This window comes from Geotrypetes seraphini, chromosome 9 (genome assembly GCF_902459505.1).
Source record: "Geotrypetes seraphini chromosome 9, aGeoSer1.1, whole genome shotgun sequence".
In the NCBI taxonomy this organism is placed as follows: domain Eukaryota; kingdom Metazoa; phylum Chordata; class Amphibia; order Gymnophiona; family Dermophiidae; genus Geotrypetes; species Geotrypetes seraphini.
In genome coordinates, this window is record NC_047092.1 from 107,356,563 (window position 1) to 107,383,539 (window position 26,977).

At 41.7% G+C, this 26,977-nt stretch overlaps 1 protein-coding gene across 1 annotated transcript in view; it reads right to left on the bottom strand.

Annotated features, from left to right (window-relative positions):
- The window catches only part of LOC117366358 (galactose-3-O-sulfotransferase 2-like), a 247,771-nt gene extending 221,800 nt beyond the window's left edge, over positions 1-25,971 (bottom strand). Inside the window, exon 1 of the mRNA XM_033957636.1 lies at positions 25,779-25,971. Within this exon, the coding sequence (XP_033813527.1) occupies positions 25,779-25,810 (32 nt within the window). The 5' untranslated portion in view covers positions 25,811-25,971. The remainder of the gene's footprint in view (positions 1-25,778) is intronic.
- Positions 25,972-26,977: the final 1,006 nt, after the last annotated feature.

A 26,977-nucleotide genomic window follows, 5' to 3' on the forward strand; every position in this document is an offset into this window, starting at 1 on the left:
TTTTGACTGTATAAGTCAATATAAAGCCAAAATGTATTCGTATATCTATCAGAAAAGTCAGAGATGGTTTGAAGAAAGGATGAGGTACTAAAGGTATATGGATAATGACAATATATTGTATGGCCTCTGTCTATAGAGCTTTATATATATAAGTAATCCATACAAATAGCAATCATAACTTAGGCTCTCTTTTACTAAGCTGTGATACATGTTTCTACCGTGGCCGGGGGCCCTAAGGCCCAAATTCTTTAACCAACGCCTAAATTTAGGCACCTATTTTGGAGGCGCCTATCTAAATTAAAGAACAAGCTCAATTAAGCTTTTTAATCAGCACTGATTAAACATAGGCGCCTATCAAGAAAGTGTGATTCTGTAACAAGGCGCCTCTAAAAATTTAGGCGGCCTTCAAAAAAAATATGCACTATGCATGTTAGGCATGGGCATGACTATGTGTTAGGCACTTTCTTACAGAATCCCTGTTCTTAAGCATGTTTAAGCGTTCGCATGGACGCCTAACTTTTAGTTGTGCCTAGAGCTGGCCTATTTATTGGGCGCCTCCAAAATAGGTGCCCAAATAGGTGCTGCTCAGCGTAATTCACTAAACAGCATCCAATTTTACTTGAATCGCACTGAACAGTACTTAATTAGGCACCTAACTTTTGGGCGCTGCTTATAAAATTTGCCCTTAAATGCTCTGACTGTGCTCTGACACTCAGGAATTCTATAAGCATTGGAGCAACATTGGAGCATTTAGTGGTCTCGGCCATGGTAGAAACCTCTAACGTGTCTTAGTAAAAAGGTGGGGGGGTTAATGTAGATAATATCCATATAAAATTAGGACTGCTATTTTTGTGTCCACTTACATATATAAAGTTAAATGAATAGTGGTTGACTATTGTCCTTATCTATACAACATTTGCCCCTCCTCCTTCCCACACCAGACGTTTCCTATAGATATATAGCTAAAATCTATCCATATAATTGTCTGATATGTTCAAAATGCTTGGTTTGTGGCTGGAGAAATTTAAACAAAAGCATTTGTGATTCTCACCTAAAGCTGGTATGTAAGTACTTTTGAATATTGATCCCTGCTTTTTCTTATTAAATTTTAATTAGTCTTATTGTCTCCAAATATTGCTCCATTAACTCTCCTAAATGGTGTTAAGTCAGTATTCTTTAAGAATACAATTCTCAATAATCACCTACTGTATGTTCTTTTGGGAACTACAGCTTCAAAATTGTCCATATGAACTTAAGGCAAGCATATCCATATAAGTTACATGGTAATACTTTTAAAACAAACAGCTTGTGTATTTATTGGGATTTATTAGCTGTCTTTTCATGAAGAGATTCACCCAAAGTGGTTTACAATACATTGAATCAGGTACTTTAAGTATTTTTCCTGTCTGTCCCAGTAGGCTCACTATCTAGCTGTGATAGCTGGGGCAATGGAAGGTTAAGTGACCTGCCTAGGGAGAGGTTTGGGATCAAACTCACAATCTTAGGATGCTGAAGCAGTAGCTCTAACTACTAAACCACTCCTCCCCTTTATGCAATGAAACCTGGTTACTAATAACTGGGGTTAACAAAAAAAATAATGTATCTTAACTGTAGCCCAATATTGATAACTTCCTCTCTTGGTGGTTCAGCTTATATGTAAGTTGGTTGAATATATACAGATTCTTTAGGCATTTTGTTTGGTTTTTCACTGAATACCAGACCAGTAGAGGTTCTCTTGGAGCAGAAATTGGCCTATCAGAGAATCAGAGGCCTATCAGACATAACTGTGGTAGGTAAAGAGGTGCCACTACATCTAGGCAATGCACTAGTAAGTGTATTTGAAAGCCTATAACTTAGGGCAAACTGCATAAGAAGAAAAAATAGAGAAGGGTCTTTAGTTGCCAGAGTTGCCATTGGTAAGGGGGTGGAGGGGGCAAACAGGTCAGTTGCCCTTTACCCCACAGCTACAGGGGGCTCTTGTTGATTATCTCTTCCTCTTCACTTGCCACCGCCCCCCCCCCCCCCACTCTGCCATTCCCCTCCCTCCACTTTTCCTGATCTATCTTAAATGTATCTTTCTTTACAGAGGTCACCGGCTGTGGCAGCATTTCTGATGCACTGCCTGAGGCAGCCCTGAAGCATTTCCTCTACTACATCCAACCTCTCTCTGATGCAACTTCCTGTTTTTATCATGATGGAAAATGGCACAGGGGTTAGGAGAGACACTAACTGCATGGGTCAATGATTGGCTGAGTGGCAGACTTCAGAGGGTGGTGGTTAATGGTACCCTCTCTAAAACATCGGAGGTGACCAGTGGAGTGCCGCAGGGCTTGATCCTGGGTCCACTCCTTTTCAACATATTCATAGGGGATCTGACTCAAGGGCTTCAAGGTAAAATAACACTATTCGCCGATGACGCCAAACTATGTAATATAGTAAGTGAATGCAGTTTACAGAATTATATGGCGCAGGACCTGCTTACATTGGAAAGTTGGTCCTCAACCTGCTTACATTGGAAAGTTGGTTCAATGCTAAGAAATATAAGGTCATGCACCTCGGAAGTGGAAATCCATGTAGGACGTACTTCTTGAATGGAGAAACTTTAACTAGGACTTCAGCAGAACGAGATTTAGGAGTAATCATCAGTGCAGACATGAAAACTGCCAATCAAGTGGAGAAGGCTTCATTTAAGGCAAGGCAGATATTGGGTTGTATCAATAGAAGTTTCATCAGCCGAAAGCCTGAAGTCATAATGCTGTTGTACAGGGCCATGGTGAGACCTCATCTGGAGTACTGTGTGCAATTCTCGAGGCCACATTACAGTAAAGATGTGCGCAGAATTGAATTGGTTCAGCGGACGGCCACCAGGGTGATCTCGGGGCTCAAGGGTCTCTCGTATGAAGAGAGACTGAACAAATTGCAGCTCTACACTCTCGAGGAACGTAGGGAGAGGGGAGACATGATAGAAACATTTAAGTACCTCACAGGATGTGTCGAAGTGGAAGATGATATTTTCTTTCTCAAGGGACCCTCAGCCACAAGAGGGCACCCGCTCAAACTCAGGGGCGGAAAATTTCATGGTGACACCAGAAAGTATTTCTTCACAGAGAGAGTGGTTGATCATTGGAACAAGCTTCCAGTGCAGGTGATCGAGGAGACAGCGTGCCAGACTTTAAGAATAAATGGGATACCCATGTGGGATCCCTATGAGGGTCAAGATAAGATAATTGGGTCATTAGGGCATAGACAGGGGGTGGGTAAGCAGAGTGGGCAGACTTGATGGGCTGTAGCCCTTTTCTGCCATCATCTTCTATGTTTCTATGTTTCATATCAGAATTGTTGCTAATGCCAGTGTTCCCTGTAAAAAAAAGATTCTTTTTAAGGTAGACTGGGGTGGGAGAAGGGCACTGTTGACAGAGCTGGAGATGTTGGAGTGCAGGCAGGAAGGGAGTGGAGAGATAATGGGTTGGTGGTAGAGGGGAGGAAGAGAGGCATGCTGGATAATAAAATAGATAGATAAAAGAGAGAGGGAGAGATGTTAGATCTAGAGATGGAGGGAAGGAGCTGGTGGAAAAGATGCTTAACAAGATTTAGGGTGGAAAGAAAGAGGAAGAAATATTTGAATTGGGAGTGGAAGGGAGGGAAGGAAAGATACTGGACATGAGGGCAGGAGGGAAGAAAGAGGGAGAAATATTAGATCTGGAGGTGGCTGGACCATGGAGGGAGAGAGAAAAGAAAAAGGAAGAGATGTTGGACCATAGGGGCAGGGAGGGAGAGATGATAGATCACGGGTGGGGGAAGGGAGGGGGTAGAAGAGGAGAGATTCTGGACCACAGGAAAGCAGAATGAAAAAGAAATGGGATAGGAAGATTCTGAGGTATAGGTGGAAGGGACAGAGACATCAGGCTACAAGGAGTGTGGAGAGAGAAGTAGGAGATGCTGGATTACAAGAGAGGAAGAAGCAAGAGGGAGAGGCCAAGGGAGATGGCATGCAAATTAATGAGAGGAAGATAATGAACACAGAAGGTAGAAATGTGGTAATGTGGAGTAGATGAAAGATGGAAGAGAATGGGAAGCTGGGGAAGGAGTAAGACAGGAAATGGGAGAGCTAGGGCATGAGAGAAGGATAAGGAAAGTTGATAGATGAAATGTAGAAGTAGAAGAGTGAGAAAGAGAGTGAAATTTGAGTGGACAAAGAGGTAGAAAAGAAAAAATAGAGGAAAGAGTTAAAAGGGAAAGATCAATATGCCAGAAACAGATGTACTGAAGGAATGGAGCAAGACAGGAGACAGGAGAGAGGATAAAATACAAATGGACAGCTGCACTGAAAAGAGAATTAGCAGACGATAAACAGAAAAGAAAAAACTGATGCCAACATGATGGAAAAATAAAATATCAAGATAACTATGGTAGAAAAAGTTTTATTTTCAGTTTATTAACTGAAATATGGTAGCTTTGGGAAATGTGCATCACCGATGTTTTTGTATTTGTAATGCATTTCTATTTTTATTTTTTCACTGTTGCAGTACTTGCTGAGTTTAAATTATTGGGGGTCTCAGTTCAATTATTGTTTTCAAATTTGTTTCCAATTTGTGCTCAGTGCACAGAGGCAGATCACGGTCCAGATGGTAGGCCTGCTACAGAGGCTAATTGAGCAGCACTGACCCATGCACTGAGAGCCATGTACACAGGAACAGAGGAGTGGCCATACTGGGACAGCCTGAAGGTTCATACAGTCTAGTATCCTGTTTCCAACAGTAGCCAAGCCAGGTCACAAGAATCTGCCAAGATACAAGAATGTACAACAGATATAATGCTGCTTATCCTAGGCATAATCAGTGGTTTTCCCATACCCATCTTAATGGTTTAGGGTTTATTTACACTTGATATACTACATTTTCCTATGAAACGATCAATGCAGTGTACAATGTTAGAATAGCATTAACAGAGGGAAAAGAACTCCATAAAATAAGACAGGAAAGAACAAACATTCATACAAGAGCAGGATAAAAACATAGTAAGTATGTGTTCCCATTAGACCCCATCAGAGCAGTAAACTGAGGAGGAAAGAAGCAGCAAAAGAGGTATCAGGTAGTTTCCAAACTGAATGCTCTGTCAAAAAGATAAGTTTTTAGCAATGTCTTAAATTTTGATTCCGGAACTTGAAGGCAACTGAAATGGCTGTGTAGCTATGTAGCTCCCATTCTCAGGCACTCTTTTGGCATTTTACAGCTTTAAAATTTATTTTTTTAAAAGCAGAAAGTCTGAAAATTTATTAAATAATGCCTTCTAATAAGCAATCTAAGCCTGAAACAGCTTAAAAAACAGGTGGGAAAGCAAAAGGATTAAAGGAAGATCCACCCACTCCTACCAAGACTCCCCTGCCTGTGGACGCTTTGGATATGATTGAGCTAACTGAGAAATATCAGATTAGTGTTGAAAGATAACACAGAGCAACTGTAGTAAAGGAAGAAGTAGCAAATCTGGGACAAGAAATGGAAATGGTCCATAACAGAATGGATCAGCTAGAAACCAGAATGGAGAAAGTGGAAAATGAGCAGCTGCAAGGTAAAAAAGATCACAAGGCTCTTCAAGAAATGGAAAAAACGAATGACAGATTTTGAAATTCGGGCAAGAAGAAACAATGTGAGGATACTGGGATTAAAGGAAGGGGTGGCGGGAAAGAATATTATATCTTTTCTAGAAGAAGTCATGCCACAAATACTCCCCCTTACCTTAAAAGTGCCATTAGAAATAGAGAGGGCACATAGGATCCCAGGACCCTATGTCAGTAGAGACCTAGACCAATAATATTCCGCCTGTTACGTTTCCAGCATGTTATGGAAATTTTAAGTGTCAAAGGAGACAAAAAAAATCTAATTTACAAGTACTCAAAGATTATGTTTGTCCCGAATTTTGCGAGTGCAACAGTGAGTCTTCACAAGCAATTTTTACAATTGAGGCAACAATTAAAGGAGCTTGGGGCAAAATATGGGCTTTACTATCCTGCCCTAATGAGGGTTACTTATAAAGAAAAATTCTATCGGTTTGAAGACCCTGAAAAGTTGAAGGAGTTTTTGTCACAACAAGAGACACTGATGAACTGAATGGAAAATCCTGTCAGTTGTAATTGTGTTTTTATTTATTGATTTTCTCTGGATTTTGGAGAGTTAAAGATGAATTTTAATGTTTAACATTTTTGAACTATTTATTTTATTATATGGAGTTGGATGTTTCAACTGTCCCCAGACTTGTAACTGTCACAGAACCACGAGAATAGAATATTTTTTCAAATAAGCCTTCTGATAGGAGAGAATTCGATCTCTCTTGCTCTCTCAGCAAATGACAGGCAAAAAGAAGAAAGGAAGTTCCTGCCCACTAGTCAATCAGGAAGCAGTTAAGTATCTGACCTCAGAGGAAGGTCAGAGACGGTGGGGAGCTGGTGGTGCGGCCTACGGTTTCATGATGAGTGAAACTGTTCTTAAAGATATACCAGTAACAGTAAAAGTCACCGTGAATCATTATCCAGTTAACAGCCTATTTTGCATATGGTGGTGCTGCAGCTCCTCGGACAAATGTAGCCAATCCTTTCCAGTGATCCAGATTCTGCATCGGCTGCAGCTGCAGGCAGAACTGGCTGGCGCCCGGGGCTGGAGGAAGTTGGAAAGGGTAAACGTGCCGCTGGCGGGGAAGACTCTGATCATTTGCAAGTGTCGCGAGTTCAGCCAGCATTGTAGGCACACAGTGGTGAAGGTCCAGCAGCCCATGCTGGCGTCCAAGGGCTGGAGAAAAAAAAGGGAAAGGAAAAAAAAAATTCTTAATAAATTGTCCATCTGCATTTCAAAAGAGAGTGTTGAATTCAAAAGCATTCCAAGTACACTCAATGAATTTTTGGTGCCTTAAGATGTTCTTCAGAATTAATTTGAAGTGAGCTGGGGTAATGATCTAATTGATTTGAAAACCATATCACCTTTGTTTTTGAGGCATTCAGCTTAAGTTTAAATGAAATGGCCCACTGTTTTTCTTTTCCAATACATAGAGGTGCATTTAGATCTTCTGAGACTAACCAGCTCCGGACAGAGCTAGAGCAAGAACAGCAAATGAAGGCACAGTGTCAGAGCTGGGGAAAATGACTTGTTGCACGGAGCTGGTGATGAAAACAATGTTAAGAATTCCCTGATGCAGCCAAGAACAGGTGAATCAAGGACCTTGTCGGAAACAACTGGGGAAATCATTAAAGAGATAACTAAAAATTGCAGTGATTGTCAGCGAAGGAGTCAGCATTTGGAAATATGGTTCTCTAAGGCAAGAACCCACTACTGGCTGGAAACAGTGATCACAGACAAATATTTATATTCCATGAGACTCAGTGATTTGAAGAGCTACATAGGTGTAATAAGCGATTCATCAAATTTGATTAAACTTGAAACTTGTCTACAGTTCACTCTATTCAAGGCAGGGCACCAGTACAACTTCTTCAGTACAGGGTGACATGATCATAGGTTTTTTCCCCTTACAGAAGACTTCAGTATAAATAATTTTAGCAATTCAATTGACTAATGAAAACAAGCTCATGTGATGCATTTTCCTGTCGAGAAGAAGGTAGGAAGCAGCAGCATGCTTGAATGAAGGCCTGTACATGAAGGCTTTGTACTGATACAGAAACTGCACTGGAAATCCAGAAGGTGTGTGAAGAAAGCAGACACATGAGGAAGAAAAGAAGAGAATATGCTGCCAGCCTGTTGCCTGCTGAACTGAGGAGACGAGGAAAACGACTCGGTAAGAAAGGACCAATTAGAAAGACTGTAATAGTGAAACAACTTCCAAGGCTACAACACTGCCTGAGAGGACGTGTGGGGGTAATATTAATTCCTATTATATACCATTTCATTAAATTTTCAGTATTCATTCTACTAATGTTTAAAGTAATATTTTTGGTACATGCATTTCAATACGTAAATAAAATGCTCTAGTTCATTTCACTTTATTTATTTACTTTTTTTTTTTTTTTAAATAAATTGCAAATCACAGTTTGCTGTGTAGAAGATTATTTATAACATTTAGGGCTCCTTTTACTAAGGTGTGCTAGTGTTTTTAGCATACGCAGGATTTTAGCTTATGCTAAACCCATGCTTGGCTTCTAGAACTAACGCCAGCTCAATGCTGGCGTTAAGGTCAAGTGTGCAATTCAGCGCACGCTATTCCGCGTGTTAAAGCCCTAATTCACCTTTGTAAAAGGAGCCCTTAATACACAAATATATAGAGCATTTAATGTTTGACCTAATCAAATATATTTCTTTAAGCAACTTACTAATTTAAAGAATTCCTCAAGTATAAGAAAAGTTTTTTAATTTCTTATCAAATTAATATCTTAAGGGTAATAGTATAATTACTATAAGGAATTTTAATTATTTATTTTAAGGATTAATTTAATCTTGACATATATGGCCTCTTTTACAAAGTCGCGCTAGTGGCTGCACTGCGCTAATGGCCCCAAAGCCCATAGAGATTTAAAGAGCTTCAGGGCTGTTGCCGCGTAACAGACGCTAGCGCGGCTTTGTAAAAGAGGCTGATAATCTTATTTTTTGATATCTGCTTTAAAATCTTAGTTTTAAGATCTCATTGATGTAATTCTATTGATTTTTAAATAACCTTGTATAAGGGTTTTTTTTAGTTAAATGTTTCATTGATTTAAGGAATTTCCATAAGTATAAGGAATGTAATTTATCTTATTCTTATAATCCATTTTTGAGTTATTCACCATTTAGTATTATTTATTCATGTATTCAGACATCTATTAAATATGTGGAGGGGCATAATCAAAAGGGACGTCTAAGTCCGTTTATATCCATCTCGCAACTCGTCCAAAGTAAAAAACAGCTTAAGACACATTTTCGAAAAATACGTCTTAACTTTTTTTTCGTTTCGAAAATCATCTAATTATACGTCCTGCCAATCTGATCATCCAAGCTGCTAAATCTTCCAACTTTATACCACATTTTCGTCCAACTTTCCATCCAAGTCCAAAACGGCTAGAACAAGCCCTGTTGGACGTGTGAGGAATCTGCAAAGTGAAGGACTGCATACCTAGACATGCCACCTAAATAGTGGGGTACCTTACAGGGCACTGCTGTGAACTTCACAAAAAAGGTGCCATGTCTTCTCCTCCCTACAGCTCCCTTATAGGTTACGGTGAGCCCTCCAAACCACCTCCATAATCCCCTAGACCCACTTATCTACCACCCCAATAGCCCTTATGGCTGCAGGAGCCACTTATATGCCAGTAAAAAAGGGGTTTGGTGGTGTATAGAGCAGTGCACATGTTTAAGTATCAATGCAGTGATTACAGGGGCTTATGGGCATGGGTCCTCCTCTCTATGGGTCCCTAACCCACCCCCAAGATGACTTAAGCTGCTTCTGTGCTGGACAACTAGGCTTTCCTATGCCAGGCAGCCAGGTAATGATGGTCTGGAGGCTGAATTTTAAAGATGTGATTAATATTTTTATGGGGGTGGGGGGTCAGTGATCACTGGTGTAATGTGTGGGGGTCTGTATTATGTGTTTTCAGTGCTTATCTGATGAGTTTAGGTGGGTTTTTGTGACTTAGACTATGTTTTACATGGTCTAAGTCACAACGTCCAAGTTCCGTCGATCGTGGGCTGTATAACTTTCGGTTATACATGCTGTACGACTAAGTCTAAGCCGGCCCATGTCCCATCCAACTCCTGCCCTCACCACTCCTCCCGAAATGCCCTGTTTAGCTTAGGTCATTCAGCGGCACTATGAAGTTTAGAAATATGTCCAAAACCCATTTTTAGTATCGGCACTTGGATGTATTTGAGAAATGTTCGTCCAAGTGCCGACTTAGGCTGGTTTTTGGATGTATTTCTCTTTTGATTATGAGCCCCTTTGGGTATAATGGATAGATCAATATTATATGGGTTGATTAATTTTAATTTTATAAGGGGAAGTAATTATTTATATTGCCTGGGGGAGGGTTCTGGCTGCTAGTCTAAATGTATGTCTTCAAGCAATTGTATGATATAGGGGATAGGGAATTTGGGGGAAAACAGGGAATTTTTATTATGGGGTTTAGGACGTGTATTGATCAAAGGGTGTTTTGGGAAATTGATTAATTTTAATTTTATAAGGGGAAGTAATTATTTATATTGCCTGGGGGAGGGTTCTGGCTGCTAGTCTAAATGTATGTCTTCAAGCAATTGTATGATATAGGGGATAGAGAATTTGGGGGAAAACAGGGAATTTTTATTATGGGGTTTAGGACGTGTATTGATCAAAGGGTGTTTTGGGAAAAATGATTTTTTGATATACTATTGTGAGTTATCTTCTTTGAAATTTTGCAATTAATTTTAAAACTTTTCTTTAAATGTCAGTGGCCTCAATCATCCTGTTAAGAGGAAAATAACGCTCACTTTTTTAAAGCAGCAAGAGGCAGATATGTATATGATACAGGAAACTCATTTGTCTGCTGGGGAATCAATGAAGTTGGAAGAGGGTGAGTTAAGCAGTGTTTCTTTGCGCCGGCTATGGGAAAGAAAGCAGGGGTAGCTATCTTAGTGCATAGGAAATGTTAAGCTGTATTTAATTTTATTTCTGAAGATCCTTCAGGAAGGTGGGTTCAAGTAAAGATGACATTGGGGAAACATGCTATGACGCTGTTTTGTGTCTATGCCCCTAATTCAAATCAAGCAGAATTTTTAGGACTCTTCAACAGGTACTTCTGCCACTGGCTGCCTCTAATCTAGTGGTAGCTGGGGACTTCAATGCTGTTATGGATCCATTGCTGGATAAACAACCTAGTAAACTTTTGAAGTCAATGGGATTGGATAATTTAGTTCAATCCTGTGGATTAAAAGATATCTGGTGGATTCTTCACTTTAATGCTCGGGAGTTTTCCTTTTGCTCCCAAGTTCATAAATCATTTTCAAGAATAGATTATGTATTTGTATCAGATCAATTAGTTCAACAGGTAACCAAAGCTGGCATAGTCCCAATTGTTTTATCAGATCATGCTAGAGTTTGGATTGAATTAAAATCTGAGGAACAAGAATCAAATAGACCTGTTTGGAGGTTCAATAATACATTGCTTGCAGATTCTAACTTTATTGAGGAATTTCAATTAAAAATGAACGAATATTTTCAAATCAATGCCTCAGAGGATATCTCTTTAGAAACACTATGGGATGCTTTCAAAGCTACCATGAGTGGGCAAATTATATCATATTCAGGACAGGTTAAGAAACAACTTAAATTGGAATTCTCTAATTTGGAACAAAATATTAAGGACTTAGAGTCACAATTGGCCTTGAAATGGGAACAAAATACTTTGCAGTCCCTCTTAAATGCTAAATACAAATATAATGAGATTTCCTCTCAAATGGCTAGGAAAGAGTTGTTTTCTCAACAGGCTCTGTATTATGGAAACTTGAATAAAGCGGGAAGAATATTAGCTAATTACCTTACAGCTAAAAAAAAGGAAAGTAAAAATTGTGGCTATCACAGATGAGAATGGGGAAACTCATTCTCAAATTTGAAATATCTTAAAACAATTTTTGAAATATTATAAAACTTTATATTTTCCTAAGCTTTATTCAAATAAAGAACTGGAGGGTTTAGAGTTCTTGAAGTTTATTAAGGGGCCTAAAATTCCCGAGCATATAAAATGAACTCTTGATGCGCCTATATCAATGAAAGAACTGCAAGCAGCGTTGAAGTCCCTTAGAGTTGCATCCGCTCAGGTGGTGACGGGTTCACTGTAGAGTTTTACAAATCATTTCAAATTACCCTATTACCTCATCTATTAAATTTATATCAGGCTCAACTGACTAAAGGTTGTATTACAGGTACTAAGGAAGAATCTTTAACTATAGATTTACCAAAGCCAAATAAAGATCTTATGTTGGTTTCAAATTACAGGCCTATTTATTTGATTAAGGTAGATGGAAAACTTCTGGCTAAGTTATTGGCTTTACGCCTGGCCAAGGCTCTCCCTTATATAATTGGTATGCACCAAACGGGGTTCGTTACTCAAAGACATTTTTCAAACAACACAAGATTAGCTTTTTACATGTTAAATTTAACAAAAGCCATGGATGATCCGGCCTTCACTGTATCCTTGGATGCAGAGAAGGCCTTTGATCATGTAGAGTGGACCTTCATGTATCAAGCAATGGATTGGTTTGGTATTGGTTCCAGATTTATACAAATGATTAAAACCTTGTATAGTTCCCCTTCTGACAGATTATATATTAATAACACTTTTTCAGAACATTTTTGTCTGGAGAGGGGAGTTAGACAAGGGTGTCCGTTATCTCCTTTGCTTTTTGACATTGTACTGGAACCCTTGCTATTGGCTATTCAACAGGCAAAGGAGATACAGGGTATTCCTTATGCAGGTTGAGAATATAAAGTCTCTGCATATGCAGATGATATTTTGCTTCATTGGCTGAACTCCAAGATTCAAATTGGCGGGTTTAAGGTCATCTGGAAGCATTGGATGAAGGCGGGCATACATACATTAAATGATGTTATTTCAAATGGGAAAATGCTTGACTTTTCACAACTACAACAAATATTTGGTATTGCGAAGTCTCGAGTATATAAGTGGTTGCAGTTGAAGCAGGCCATTCAGAAGGGGTTCCCTGATTGGCAAAATCTTAAAAATCATTATAGCTTGTAGGTCCTATGCTTCCAGACAGATTTCCTGGGACATCAGGCCGCTCAGTGGTATAAATTAATATCTGAATTTTTGAATAAGAAACCAAAGACTGGTCTTCGTGACATTTGGAGTATTGAGATAAAGCTGCAGATTTCTGCATCTCAATGGCCACGAATTTGAACTTGGAGGATGAGATGTATGGCGTCTGCATCTATGAAACAAACATGATTTTTCTTGTTACACAGAGCTTTTTGGACCCCTGATTTTTTTTGTTTTTTTTATTATTATCTTTATTAGCAATTGCAAAGGGTACAGCGCAGAAAAAATACAACAGCCAGATAAAACCACAAGTGAAAACCATAACAGCAGGTGATTCATAGCACAGAAACTCTATGGCTGGATATCCAACACAATTGGCAATTTTAAGTAGCAAAAACCCCCAAGCAAACACACACAACCCCATACACTCGACTCCAAGTCTCAACAGGCATACAACAAGCACCCCACATTCATACCCCCAAACAACCTAACACACAAGTGCAACCACCCAGGTGCAGCCCCCCAGGGGGCGAAAAAAGAAAAAAGAGAATATCATCCACTCCAAGAAGAGTCAAAGCATGGGTTCCGCAGCCTCCATTTCCGAGCCAGGACATAAAGTTAAGGCCCGCTTCCATAGAGCTTGATAACACCGGTGGGCAAGATTCCCAGGCTGAGGATGCCGCTGAAGTTTATAATGCCCAACCTGAACGAAATGAGCAATCCACTGCGGGAAAGAGGCCACTGAGTCAGCCACCCAATGGTGCAACAAGAGCTTTTTTGCCACCAAGACAGCCATGTAAGAACCCTGCGCTGGGGTAGCGTAAGCCCTCCCTCAATCAAGTCGCGCTGATCCCCTAAGAGCAGGAAACCATAGCTCCAGGGCAGAACACGCCGAACCAGGCACTCCAAAAATTGGAAAAATTGCAACCATAAGGCGGAAGAAGGGTATTCCAAGAAACGGTGAATAAGGGTACCTAAAGAGCGATTACATTTAGTGCAAACCGTTCCCTACCAAAGGCCCATGCGAGCTTCCTGAACCCTGGAGATATACGCTCGATGCAGAATTTTAAATTGCAGTTCCCGAAAATCCGTGGAGCCCCCCAAGGCGTGCACATTGGCAAAACGATCAAGAAATGCCCTTCGGTCAAGTGTAATGTCAAGTTCTGATTGCCAACGCGAAACCAGCCGATCAATGCATCTCAGATCCGAAGCATTCTTCAGAAGCTGATACCAGGTGGATAATTTGTTGAAAGCAGGAGGCACCTGAAATAACTGAACATCCAAGGGACCACAGAGCCAAACATCTCCCCACTTGCGACCAAGGGACAAGAAGTAATGCCGAGCTTGAAGGTAAGCCCAAAAATGAGTCTGGGGCTGGTGCCACTGGGATTGCAGTTGGGCAAAAGTAGGAAACTGACCACCCTCCACGGTAAGGAAATCCCGAAGGGATCTATACCCCCTCTGCTCCCACTATTTAAACCAAGAATGGCCCACTCCCGGTGGAAAGCCGACATTCCCAAACAATTGCAACAAAAGGGAAGCTGCCGGAGTTTTCCCCTGCCGACGCTGCCATGTCTCAGGGGTAGAAGAAACGCAAACTTGGGACTCCCGCCTGGGATAGCCGACAGCGGAGCATGAAGAAGGGACAGGACCAAATGAGGGGCGCACCAGGATTCCACCCAGCCCGGGGGAAAAATTTATAACTACCCGTCCAACCTTCATGGATAAACCGAACCAGAGCTGCTAAGTTGTAATATCGAAGATCAGGAAGATTCAATCCGCCCCTAGTTTTATCCAAAGCCAGAGTGGCATAGCTAATCCGGGCTCGTTTATGATGCCAAATAAAGGAGGAGATGATAGAACGAAACAGGCACACGTCCGTATCAGTAACCCAAAGGGGTATGGTCTGCGAAGGATACAGAATCTTGGGAAGACGTACCATCTTAGACAAAGCCACTCGACCCCAGACTCCCAACGGAAGGTCTCTCCATTTATCACACAAATGCTGGATCTCATCCAGATGGCGTTGCACATTATATTGGTACAGAAGCTTGAGACTGGGGCTTAAATACACACCAAGATAATGGTGGTATCTCTAGGCCCCAATGCTCAGACCCCAATGCAGTGGACCGCAATGGGAGAAGTTCAGATTTATCGCAATTGACTCACAGGCCAGAAATGTCTCCAAAGGAATGAACATGAGCTAGGGCTCGCCCCAAATCTTGGCGGGAATGGTCCAAGTAGAGGAGAATATCATCGGCAAATAGATTAATGCGGCTCTCCTGCTCCCCAAGATGGATACCCCTTAGATCCGAAGCTCTTAGCGGCCAAGGGTTCAATGGCTAACACGAAGAGCAGCGAAGAAAATGGGCAGCCCTGTCACGTCCCCTACCCAAGGCAAACGGAGCAGTGAACTGACCATTTATTAAAAGTCGTGCTTGCGGTCGAATATATAACATAACATAGTAGATGACAGCAGATAAAGATCCGAATGGTCCATCCAGTCTGCCCAACCTGATTCAATTTAAATTTTTTTATTTTTTTTCTTAGCTATTTCTGGGCAAGAATCCAAAGCTCTATCCGGTACTGTGCTTGGGTTCCAACTGCCAAAATCTCTGTTAAAACTGACTCCAGCCCATCAACACCCTACAAGCCGTTGAAGCCCTCCCCAGCCCATCACCCACCAAACGGCCATACACACACAGACCATGCAAGTCTGCCCAGTACTGGCCTTAGTTCAATATTTAATATTATTTTCTGATTCTAGATCCTCTGTGTTCATCCCACGCTTCTTTGAACTCAGTCATAGTTTTACTCTCCACCACCTCTCTCGGGAGCGCATTCCAGGCATCCACCACCCTCTCCGTAAAGTAGAACTTCCTAACATTGCCTTTGAATCTACCACCCCTCAACCTCAAATTGTGTCCTCTGGTTTTACCATTTTCCTTTCTCTGGAAAAGATTTTGTTCTACGTTAATACCCTTCAAGTATTTGAACGTCTGAATTAGAGAATGACACGGTGACAAAATTCATCACCGTTCTCGTCCCTGCGAATAACCACAGGAAATAATCCCATGTCATTTTCTAGTGTCTATTTCAACCTCGGTCGTTCTACACCAGCATTCTTCAAAGCAAAGCTTGCGGGTCAGTGGTTGTGGCCATTCATACTCTGATTCTTCCTCTCTCCTTAAAAAATGACATGAAGATGGTTTCCCGCGGTTATCCGCGGGGACGGGAATGGTGATGAATTTTGTCACCGTGTCATTCTCTGGTCTGAATCATATCTCCCCTGTCCCTCCTTTCCTCTAGGGTATACATATTCAGGGCTACAGATCCATCGATGATTAGGGCCCTCAACACCAAACTGATGCAGAACCCTGAAAAGGTACTGCCAGGAGATGCTTTCAAATGCCTTCTCCATATCCAGGCCCACAATAGCCAATGTGCCCTCCAGGCCGTGTCTGGAATGAAGGGCCATCAAAGCGCGAGTAAGATTCATGGAGGCATATCAGCCCGGCACAAACCTGGCCTGGTCCTCATGGATCAAGAGTGGCAAGAATGTATTCAAAAGGTTCGCCAAGATCGCGGCAAAAAGCTTGGCATACTGATTAAGAAGAGAAATAGGCCGACAGCATCCCACCTGGGCCGGATCCTTGCCTGGTTTAGGCAATAGCACAACGTGGGCCAGATGAGGGGTCCTCAAACCTTGCTCCTCGGACAACACATTAAATGCCTCCACCAAAACAGGAGAGACCTGATCCGACAAGATCTTATAGTATTCAGAGCCAACCCATCAGGACCAGGTGCTTTAGTTAACTTGAGCTTTTTAATGCCTAGCTGCACCTCCCCAGAACTGATAGGTACATTCAATTGCTCCAACTGAGCAACCTTCAACCTAGGAAGCTTGAGTCCCTGAAAGAAAACATCTCTATCGGCGTCCGAGAACGGGCGGTTCGCATACAGGGATTCATAAAAGTGAAGAAATTGTTGTTGGATCTGCTGCTCCTGGGTGAAACGATTACCTTTCGGATCCTGAATAGATAAAATAACCTGGTGCTTTCGTGGAGGGCGGACTAGGGTAGCCAACAGCCTCCCCGTCTTGCCTCCCCAGGAATACAATTTATACCGTTGAAAATAAATATCTCGAGAGGCCCTCTGCGTTAAAATAGTGTCAATCTGTCACTGTACGGTGAGCAGGCGAAGCTTATCATCCTTGGAAAGGGAAGTACAGTGTCGCGTCCGCAAATGGCGAAGCTCCCCCGGTAGAGCCAATAAATCAACATCCATTTTCTTTTGCTTACGAGAAAGATAAGCAATAATGAACCCCCGCAGAACCGCCTTGGAGGCCTCCCAGAATAGCACCGGGTGGACATCTTCAGTATTGTTATGAGAACTATACTCCAACCACTGCTCCTGAAGATATTTATGAAATTCTAGATCTCTGTAGAGGTAACACGGAAATTTCCAATGTCGTTCCCTTAATTCAGGAGTAAACTGAAGTTCCATGACAACTGGCGAGTGATCCGAGAAAGGAACCACCTCAATGTGTATCCCAGACACCCTGGGGAGCAGAGAGGGTGAGACCAGCAGATAGTCCAATCAAGCATATACATTGTCGGGGTGAGAGTAAAAAGTGTAGGTGCGTTCCGTCGGGTGCAAAAGCCTCCAGGTGTCCAATAACTGCAACTGGCTAAGCAAAAAATTTACCCCTTTGGCTCCATGGTCCCAGGCCCCCGCCTTTGCCGGACTACAGTCCAAGGCAGGATCCACAGTGATGTTAAAATCCCCTCCCACCAGTGGCTGGTAATCTGGATACATGGCTATCTTGGCAAGCAGAGCTGAAAAAAATTTATGATTATACACATTGGGAGCATACAGATTGCATAATAACCAGTTGTGTCCCCATAATTCCCCCAACACTATAACAGAACATCCCTCTTGGTCTGGGTGGACTTTATGTACATGGAAGGGCAATTGTTTATGAATAAGTATCGCAACCCCCTACTTCCGGGTACAAAAGGAGGAAGAACAGACCTCACCCACCCATTCTCTTCAAAGGTTGAGGTGTTCGGCAGGGGAGAAATGGGTTTACTGGACAAAAGCAATGTCAGTCCCCCTCCTCCTGAAACAGTTCAGAACCTTCTTCCTCTTAACAGGGGAGTGGAGTCCGTCCACATTTAAAGTGGCGATGGTCAACTTAGTCATGGAGGAAACAGGCTCGTAAAGGCAATAATAGATAACAAGACAGTAAAAAGGAGGAAAGGCCCCCCAGCTAGGCCCCCCCACCCAGAACACCTTGAGCAGTAGCACCCTGGATGGTCCCAGGACTCTCCGGAGTAGAACAAACCCCACCCAGTTAAGCTGCACCTCAACATGGCCAACCCTCCCCCTGAACCACAGGCTCAACCACCACACATACCAATACTCAAACACACCAGTCACAAGTCCACAACCCCATTCACAGGGAAAACCAACCCCAGAAGTACCCCCAAAACTCCACAACCCAACAGAAAAAACTAAGAACAAAAATCTGCGCTCCCAAAGACTGGAGCAACCTAAAGTCCAAGTCTGAACTCTCGACCCAGAGTCTCCCACAGAGAGGGCCACTGCTAGAATGGTAAGGAAATTCAGCCAGCTTCGGGGCCCAGCAGTCTCTCACCAGCAGCCCAGACTAAAAGTTCCCAACAGTAGGAAAGCTGCTGAAGGTGGGAACAAAAGACACAGGGTCCGGCAGCATACAGTCCACCCCCTCAGGATCAGGAGCAGACCTGTGATATCATGCGAGACATCTACCCTGAAACATCTCGAACAGGGCACCGCACTCCTGCTCGGGTGAAAAGTAAAGTCCAGGTAAAGCTGCCCTCAGCAGTACAATCTGTCCCAGAAGTGGTGTAAATGGGTAGAGGCCGCAGATGGAGAGCACAAAGGTGGCCTGCAGAATCAAACCACTGGATCAGCCGCCAGTGCTCCACTGTCAGCAATTGCCGGCAGGGAGTCCAGATAGTGCTGTGCTGCTGCTCTATCAGTGAAGGTTTGGGGCTTCCTGTCTCTCCAAATGCGCAGAGATGCTGGATACACAAGCGCAAATCGCACTCCCCGACGATGAAGCATGGTGCAGAGAGGTGCCATTTCCTTATGAAGGGATGCCACGTGCAGGGAGTAATCATTGAATAACAACAACTTTTTTCCTTCATAGTCCACCTGACCAGCTTTCCTATAGGCTTGCAAGATAAGCTCTTTTTCCTTCCAATTTAGGTAACGAACAATTGCAGCCCTAGGAGGATTATTATCCCCCGAGCATTGGCCCATGTGATGCGCTCTCTCACAGATAAAGCTAGTCGGCGGTGTCTCCAGGCCCAGCCTAATCGGGAGCCAGATTTGAAAGAAGTGTTAGAGGTTTTGATCAGCCTGGAGCTCTGGAAGACCCGCCACGCGGAGGTTGTTCCGGCGTTGGCGATTCTCTTGTTCATCGAGCTGGCCAGTCAGCGCGGTCACTTGGGCCTGCAATGTGACCACGCTAGTGCGATCCCACAAAGCCGTATCCTCCTCATCAGAGACGCGCTGCTCCACCACCGCAATGCGATTCGCCTGGGACTCAAAACGTTCATTTATGCAGTCCACAGCTGACTGAAGCTTATGGAGATGATCCTCCAGTGCCGCGGTCACCACGCGTGAGATTTCTAGTGACCATTCTCCCCATTGTGCCGGAGCAGAAGATGGAGTCGGCGACGCCACCATATTAGGCACAGGAAAGGCAGACTTGTGTTTGGGTGTCTTTGCGGAACGTACTGGCATTCCGGTCGCAAACCACCTCTCCATAGGCCCTGCTCCCGCACAGCACCTTAAGAAGGTCTCCAGTAAGTTTAATGCCGATCGGGCAGTAGTGAAAAGGGAGTCTAGCAGAGGTTTAGAGACCCGGGGTCGGAAAGCTCAAGGGCACACGTCCTTTCAAGTCAGATGCATCATGTGACCCCCCTGGACCCCTGTTTGTTTACAGAAAATGGATAGTTCTAAGTCTAATAGATGCTGGTACTGTCATCTCAATGTAGGGACATTGGATCATTTACTGTTCTATTGTCTGTTGATACTTAAATTTTGGAGATCCATTTGGGATCAAGTCAATAAATTATTGGAAAATCCAGTGGAACTGACATACGATACCGTGCTATTTGGCATGTTAATAAGGGCCAAAAGCCAAATATCTGCCCATATAACTTATTTTGAGGAATTGCTTTAAAATGAATAAAGATATAAAAAAAAGCAATGTCTTAAATTTTGCAAAAGTGGGCTCCAAGCAAATAGATGGCGTGAGGTCATTCCATAATTTTGGGGTGGCAAAATAGAAGGCAGAATTTCTAGTGGATTCATAATGAGCCTGTTTTGGACCAGGAAATACTAAGTGATTTGTGTTGCAAAAGTGAAGAGTTCATGCAGGGGTATAGGAAATAATCAGGGATGAATAAGTAGGGAGGTTGGCCAGTATGAAGTGTCTTTTGAGCAACCACAATAAAACAGGGGAAGCAATTCCACAAAATCAAACAGGCAAGAGCAAAGTGGAAATGTCCAATCAGATTGGTGCACAAAAAGTGTCTTTCAACTCATCTGATAAATCCAATGGTCTTTATTAATCCAAATTAGCTCATACATCCAAAGCAACTCAACGACTCAACATGATCATGTTTCGGCCACCCGGCCTGCATCAGGAGTCTTAGGAGTCTTTGGGTATCAAATAGTCTCAAATGGTCTAAAGCAAAATGAACAAACCGTTGCTCCGAATCTGTAACACCACAGAATAACACAGCTTTACAGATTCGGAGCAACGGTTTGTTCATTTTGCTTTAGACCATTTGAGACTATTTGATACCCAAAGACTCCTAAGACTCCTGATGCAGGCCGGGTGGCCGAAACATGATCATGTCGAGTAGGTGAGTTGCTTTGGATGTATGAGCTAATTTGGATTAATAAAGACCATTGGATTTATCAGATGAGTTGAAAGACACTTTTTTGTGCACCAATCTGATTGGACATTTCCACTTTGCTCTTGCGTGTCTTTTGAGCAAGACATAACATTTGGATGTGAAAATGTACTGTCAGCCAATGAAGTTTATTTCAAGTTTCAAGTTTATTGGAGTTTTAATATACCGACTATCAAGCTAATATCTAGCCGGTTTACATAAAATTTTTAAAAAAGATAGAAAAAGAAGAAAAAGTAAAAAAAGAAATTTAAAGAAGTACAGTACAAGTAATATAAAATATTAAATAAATTAGAATGTGTAGTGAACATTCAAGACTTTAACATAACAGACTAGATAGTGGGGGCAAAAGGGGAATGGGTGGGTAAAGTTACATTGTAGAGAGAAAAAGGAGATAGAGGGGTTGGGGTTATAACATATAGGGTGGGGAAAAATGAATGTGATGTAGAGTAGTATATGAAGTATGAAATTAAAGAGAGGTTTAGACTGAAGAAAATGCGTCATGAAATAGGAATGTTTTTAAGCTTTTCTTGAATTTATCGAGATTTTGTTCTTCTCGAAGTGGTTGTGGGAGAGAGTTCCACAGTGTCGGGGCAGATACCGCAAAATTTATTTTTCGTGTGTAGTAAAATTATTTTATAGAAGGAATTAGTAGGAAATTTTGATTTGTAGATCTAAGAGTTCGAGAGGAGTATTGAGGAATGAGAAGTTTGTGAAGAAATAATGGTAAGTGTGAAGATTTTATTTTGAATGTCAGTAGAATAATTTTGTATGTGATACGATGTGTCACAGGAAGCCAGTGAGCATCTTTCAAAGCTGGTGTGACATGATCATATTTGCCTAGGTTGTAAATAAGTTTTATAGCTGAGTTTTGGATTAATTGAAGGCGTCGAATTTCTTTTTGTGGTAATCCATTGAAAAGGGAGTTACAGTAGTCTAGATGAGAAATAATCAATGAATGAACAAGAGTTTTGATAGATTCAGTTTCTAAAATTGAAGTCAATGAGCGTATTAAGCGGAGTTTATAGAAACAAGTTTTTACGACTGAACTTATATGGTCGTGGAATGATAGGCCATTATCAATGGTAATACCTAAGAGTTTTATTTTTGTCTCCATTTGGATTGGGATGGATTTGATAGAAATTTTTTCTTGGAGAGTTTCTAGCTTTTTGGATGAAAATATAGACCGCGAGATTTTTCTATGTTGAGTGCAAGTTTATTGAGATGAAGCCAGTCGTTTATGGAGTCCAATTTATTGTTTATAGATTTGATATCGGAATTATTAGATATATTAATTGGATGTAGAAGTTGAATGTCATCAGCGTAGGCAAAGATCGTGAAGCCGATAGATTGTGCTAAAGTTAGGAGAGGCAATAGAAATATGTTAAATAGTAATGGGGAAAGAATAGAACCTTGTGGGACACCATACGTTAAAGATAGGGAAGGAGAGATTTCGTTATTGGCTGAGACATAGAAAAAACAGAGTCATGTAATCAGTGACGAGCATGACAAAAGTAAGTGGATGGGAGCGTTCTGAATGGTCTGTAAGCATTTAATTTGAGAAGTGATAACTCCTGCATAAATGGAGTTACAGTAATCAAGTTTGGAGATGATCAAAGCAGTACGTCATGGCCAGGAACAGGAGCAGGAGGACTTTGGGGTTCCTCCTGCTCCTGAAGACAGCGGAAGACAGTGCTGGAGGCCTAAGGAGCAGGAGGGATTGAGCACCCCTCCTGCTCCCAACTTTTAGGTACAGGGGAGATTTCTAGCCAGGTCAGGCCAGGCCCGACCAGGAGTGGGCCGGTCAGGGACGGTGCATTGGGCCGGTCAGGGAACTTGTGGTGTGGTGGGGGGGTGCCTTGCAGTGCTGGGACGGGGGAGGGGGTATGTGAAATGAGTCGGGGGATGTTGATTGGTGGCAGGAGGGAGCATTGGCATCCCTTCTGCCATATTCGCGCAGGGATGGCAGCATCAGGTGGTGGCAGAAGGGAGTGGGCATCGCGTTTGTCAGGGGGCCCTCGGCAGACGCCTGTCCCATCATTTTTTTAAAGGGCAGATATTTTGCGTGCGTAACACATGCAAAATATCTGTGCCATGGAAAAAAAAAATGAATAAAAAAGACAGGCAGGCCTGTCAAAAAACCTGCAGAACTGTCTGTAACTCAGTTACCAACAGGTCTGCAGCAGTCGGATTTGCCAATAGTAAAACCCGATTTGAAATAGCCAAGCAATTGTTAGTGAATCAATCGCTTGGCTATTTTGCATGGGGTTTTACTAATTTGCATTGGAGGACCAGGATAGGATCGCTTTAGGCGTTAGTGAATGGGGTTAAAGGGAAATTTGGTCGCAAAGGGCTCGCAAACCAATTGGTACACGATCGGTTTGCTTAATGAATCTAACCCTAAGTTTTTTACAAGAAACAAATAGGTGCTAAGTTTTACCTCTGATTAAGTTTTTACAAGAAACAAATAGATGTTAAATTTCTACCCTAATCTAAGGGCTCCTTTTACAAAGATGCATTAGGGCCTAAACACATAGAATAGCGCACGCTAAAATGCCCCGCACGCTAGTCGCTACCACCTCCTCTTGAGCAGGCGGTAGTTTTTCAGGTAGCGCGCGCTATAGCATGCGCTAATCCGGTGCGTGCACTAAAAACGCTAGCACACCTAAGTAAAAGGAGCCCTAAGTTTTTAAAGAGTAGACACAATTATATGCCATACAAGCCGATTTGTTTTATTCAACTTTAAGACTCAACCTGATCACGTTTATATAAGAAGCGAATAGACTCTACGTTCTAAGCCTTACCCCTAATAAAAAATTTTCTAGTTATATCTCTACTTAAGTTTTAAAGGGTAAGAACAATTATATTCTAAACCCCATAAACTGACTTGTTACTATCCTTTGGGATGTTTTACTTAATCTGATTTAAAAGTTGGGCTAGTGCAATCATTAACAATGAATCTATTCCAATCCATTTTTCCTAGAATAGAGCTATTAAATACGGAGTCCCTTATAGAACTCCACGATGTCTACATGATTATGGAGAATCAGGTCAGTGGCAAATTCCGGTCCTGGTCCCATCTCACCATAATTCCAAACCTTATGCACGAAGGCTAAGAACTCTGAAACCCATTAATTTATTGACCTCACCCTCGAGTGCAAAATTTTCTTAACTGAGGGGCACTTACCTGAATATTCAATCAATAAGAAATAAATCAAATCTAGTACATGATTGGCTAAAGGTCACCAAACCGGATATTGTCCTAATCATAGAAACCTGGTTGATCTCAGATAATGATGTAATCATATACGATTTCTTACTCCAAGGTTTCAAAATAGTTCCGCTATCCAGAAACTCAAAGAGAGGTGGTGGTCCTACAATCATTTTGAATGACTTTATTGACCTTTGAAAAACTAGATTCAAGATTAACTAGTCTAATTGTTACATTATTCTATATCCCCCCCAAAGAAATGGAAACTCGCAAAAAATGACTTTTATGAATTTGTTTAATCTAGTACTATGCTCGGGCCACATCACCTTCTTCTAGGTCAGTGGTCTCAAACTCGTGGTCCGGGGGCCACATGTGGCCTACCAAGTACTATTTTGAGGCCCTCAGTATGTTTATCATAGTTACAAAAGTAAAATAAAACAGTTTCTTGATCATATGCCTCTTTAGCTATAAGTGACATTATTATCATTAAGACTTAGCCAAAAGGAAAGATTTATAAACTATAAAGAGTTTTACCTCATGCAAAATTGTAATTTCTTTAATAACATATTAACTATTTTTTCTGAGGCCCTCCAAGTACCTACAAATGTGGCCCTGCAAAGGGTTTGAGTTTGAGATCACTGTTCTAGGTGATATTAACATCCACATGGACCAAGAGACTGCAGATGTTAAAGATCTATTTTTTTTTCTATCATATCTAGATATCTTTACACCAAGTCAAGAAAAAACACATCAAAGAGGCAACCAGCTAAATGTGGTGACCTTCTCCTCAAAAAAGGGATGCTACTGAGAGGCAGAACAAACACATGCACCTGTATTGGTTTCAGCATGTGTCACATTGGATAATACGACTACTACTTCCGTTTTGTATCAAATTTTGGTTGTTGGAGCTTTTCGGTTTTCGGAATTTCAGATCTTGTATCTGTATTCACTAAACTATGGTAACAGAACAATACCTTGAGCTACAACTGAAAAACACTGAAATTCAAAATCCCAGTTTGGAAAACCTTCAACAGATAAGTCACAGAAATCCTCCCTACCTTTAGCCCCTTTCGGCTCCCTCCTTCCTGACTGCTATTTCATGTCAAATTGTGAAACCCTACCTCCCCACCAAAAATGCCAGAAATACCCCCATACTTATAGGTCCACAATCTTCCCTCTAAATCTGGCAGAGCCCTTATGTGGTAAAGGACAGGAACAAGCCCTAACCATCTTTGTTCTCCTGGTGCCATCATCCAGCTGTTGAACGATCCAAAATATCTATTTCTGAATGACAATATCTTCATTTTGGATGACTTTCATTCCTGCCATTTATCTCCCTGAGGTTTCTACCAAATGGGGGTAAAGGAAAGGTCTGGAAGCATAGGGGTGGAGGTTGTATTTTAGGCAGAGATTGTTTCCAGGGACAGGATTTCACATTTGTTACTGCGTGACTTATTAGGGGGGGAGAGTTGTTTCTGTGATCAGGAAGTGTAATTTGGGGTATCTCTTTAGCCTTTATTGGTGATAGTGGTGGTGGTAGGCACTTTAATTTCACAGTGGTCTCAGAGCTGGTTAACTTAGTCTTAATAAACCATTTATTTACTAGTACTGATTAGCATTAAAGAAAAATACTACAACTGATGGGGGACACAAAGGCCAAAGTAAATGACAGAAACTTTGACTGCTCTGACCAGGACACTTTGAATTAACCTCCAGCTTCCTCTCTACTCACTCCTTATGTTATAACTAAGGCATCAATGTCCAAAGGGTGTAAAAAGAGTTAGATGAATTCCAAATATATTTCTAACATTTCAGACACTTGCGGTAGTTAACATTCAATTCCCTCTAAGCAAATAAGCTTGTTCCGTTTATTTACCTGATGCAGTATGATCTCTTTCTCCTGAACATGATGGGGTACAATGATAGGGATACCCTTAGCTGTAGAACAGAGTATACTTCCAAACAGCAAAGAAAAAAAAAGACCGAGTTAAATTTCAGAGTGAAAATATGTTCTATCTCTTCTTTTTCTTTGTATTGTAGAGTGGCACTCCAGCCTTTCTCTGATGCTGTTTAGGTTCCCTCACAGGTGAATCTCTCTCTGTGATTCTGACTCTGGTTCTTCCTGTACTTGTGGTGACGCTGGTTCTTCCTGTATTTGTGGTGACGCTGGTTCTTCCTGTATTTGTGGTGTAGACTTGGAAAAGGATATAGGAAGCTCTCTTCCTCTTCTGCTTTCTTTGTTCACACATGGGTCTCTTATTAATGTCTCTGACACTGAGATCCCAGTTTAATCTCTGCAGTGAAGGGCAACTCTCCTTAAGTTATGGCATTTGCACTGAACTCCTGAATTGCTGCTTTTGCTCCAGCCTTTCTACACTGGGGATTGGAGTGTGGTTCCTCCCTTTTTATGAGCTCCTCCTAAGGACATGACTCCCTTTTCCTCTTTTATTCTGTCAAATGTTTTTTGCATTCTCTTTTTTATGTGTCATGTTGAAGCCTGAAAGAATATACACCCTTTCCTCTGGGTACCAAACATAGCTTTATACATAACCAGTTAAACAAGATACTGTATGGGCATGCATTCTCTGTATCTTCAACTTATTTTTAAATCACTAACTTCTAAGAATTAAACAGTCCATGTTCCTCTCCCTTTTAGCAACCAGCCACCTGGTTGGTGAGATAAATTTCCTAATTTCTAACAAATATTTTTTGACTGTATAAGTCAATATAAAGCCAAAATGTATTCGTATATCTATCAGAAAAGTCAGGGATGGTTTGAAGAAAGGATGAGGTACTAAAGGTATATGGATAATGACAATATATTGTATGGCCTCTGTCTATAGAGCTTTATATATATAAGTAATCCATACAAATAGCAATCATAACTTAGGCCCTCTTTTACTAAGCTGTGATACATGTTTCTACCGTGGCCGGGGGCCCTAAGGCCCAAATTCTTTAACCAACACCTAAAGTTAGGCACCTATTTTGGAGGCGCCTATCTAAATTAAAGAACAAGCTCAATTAAGCTTTTTAATCAGCACTGATTAAACATAGGCGCCTATCAAGAAAGTGATA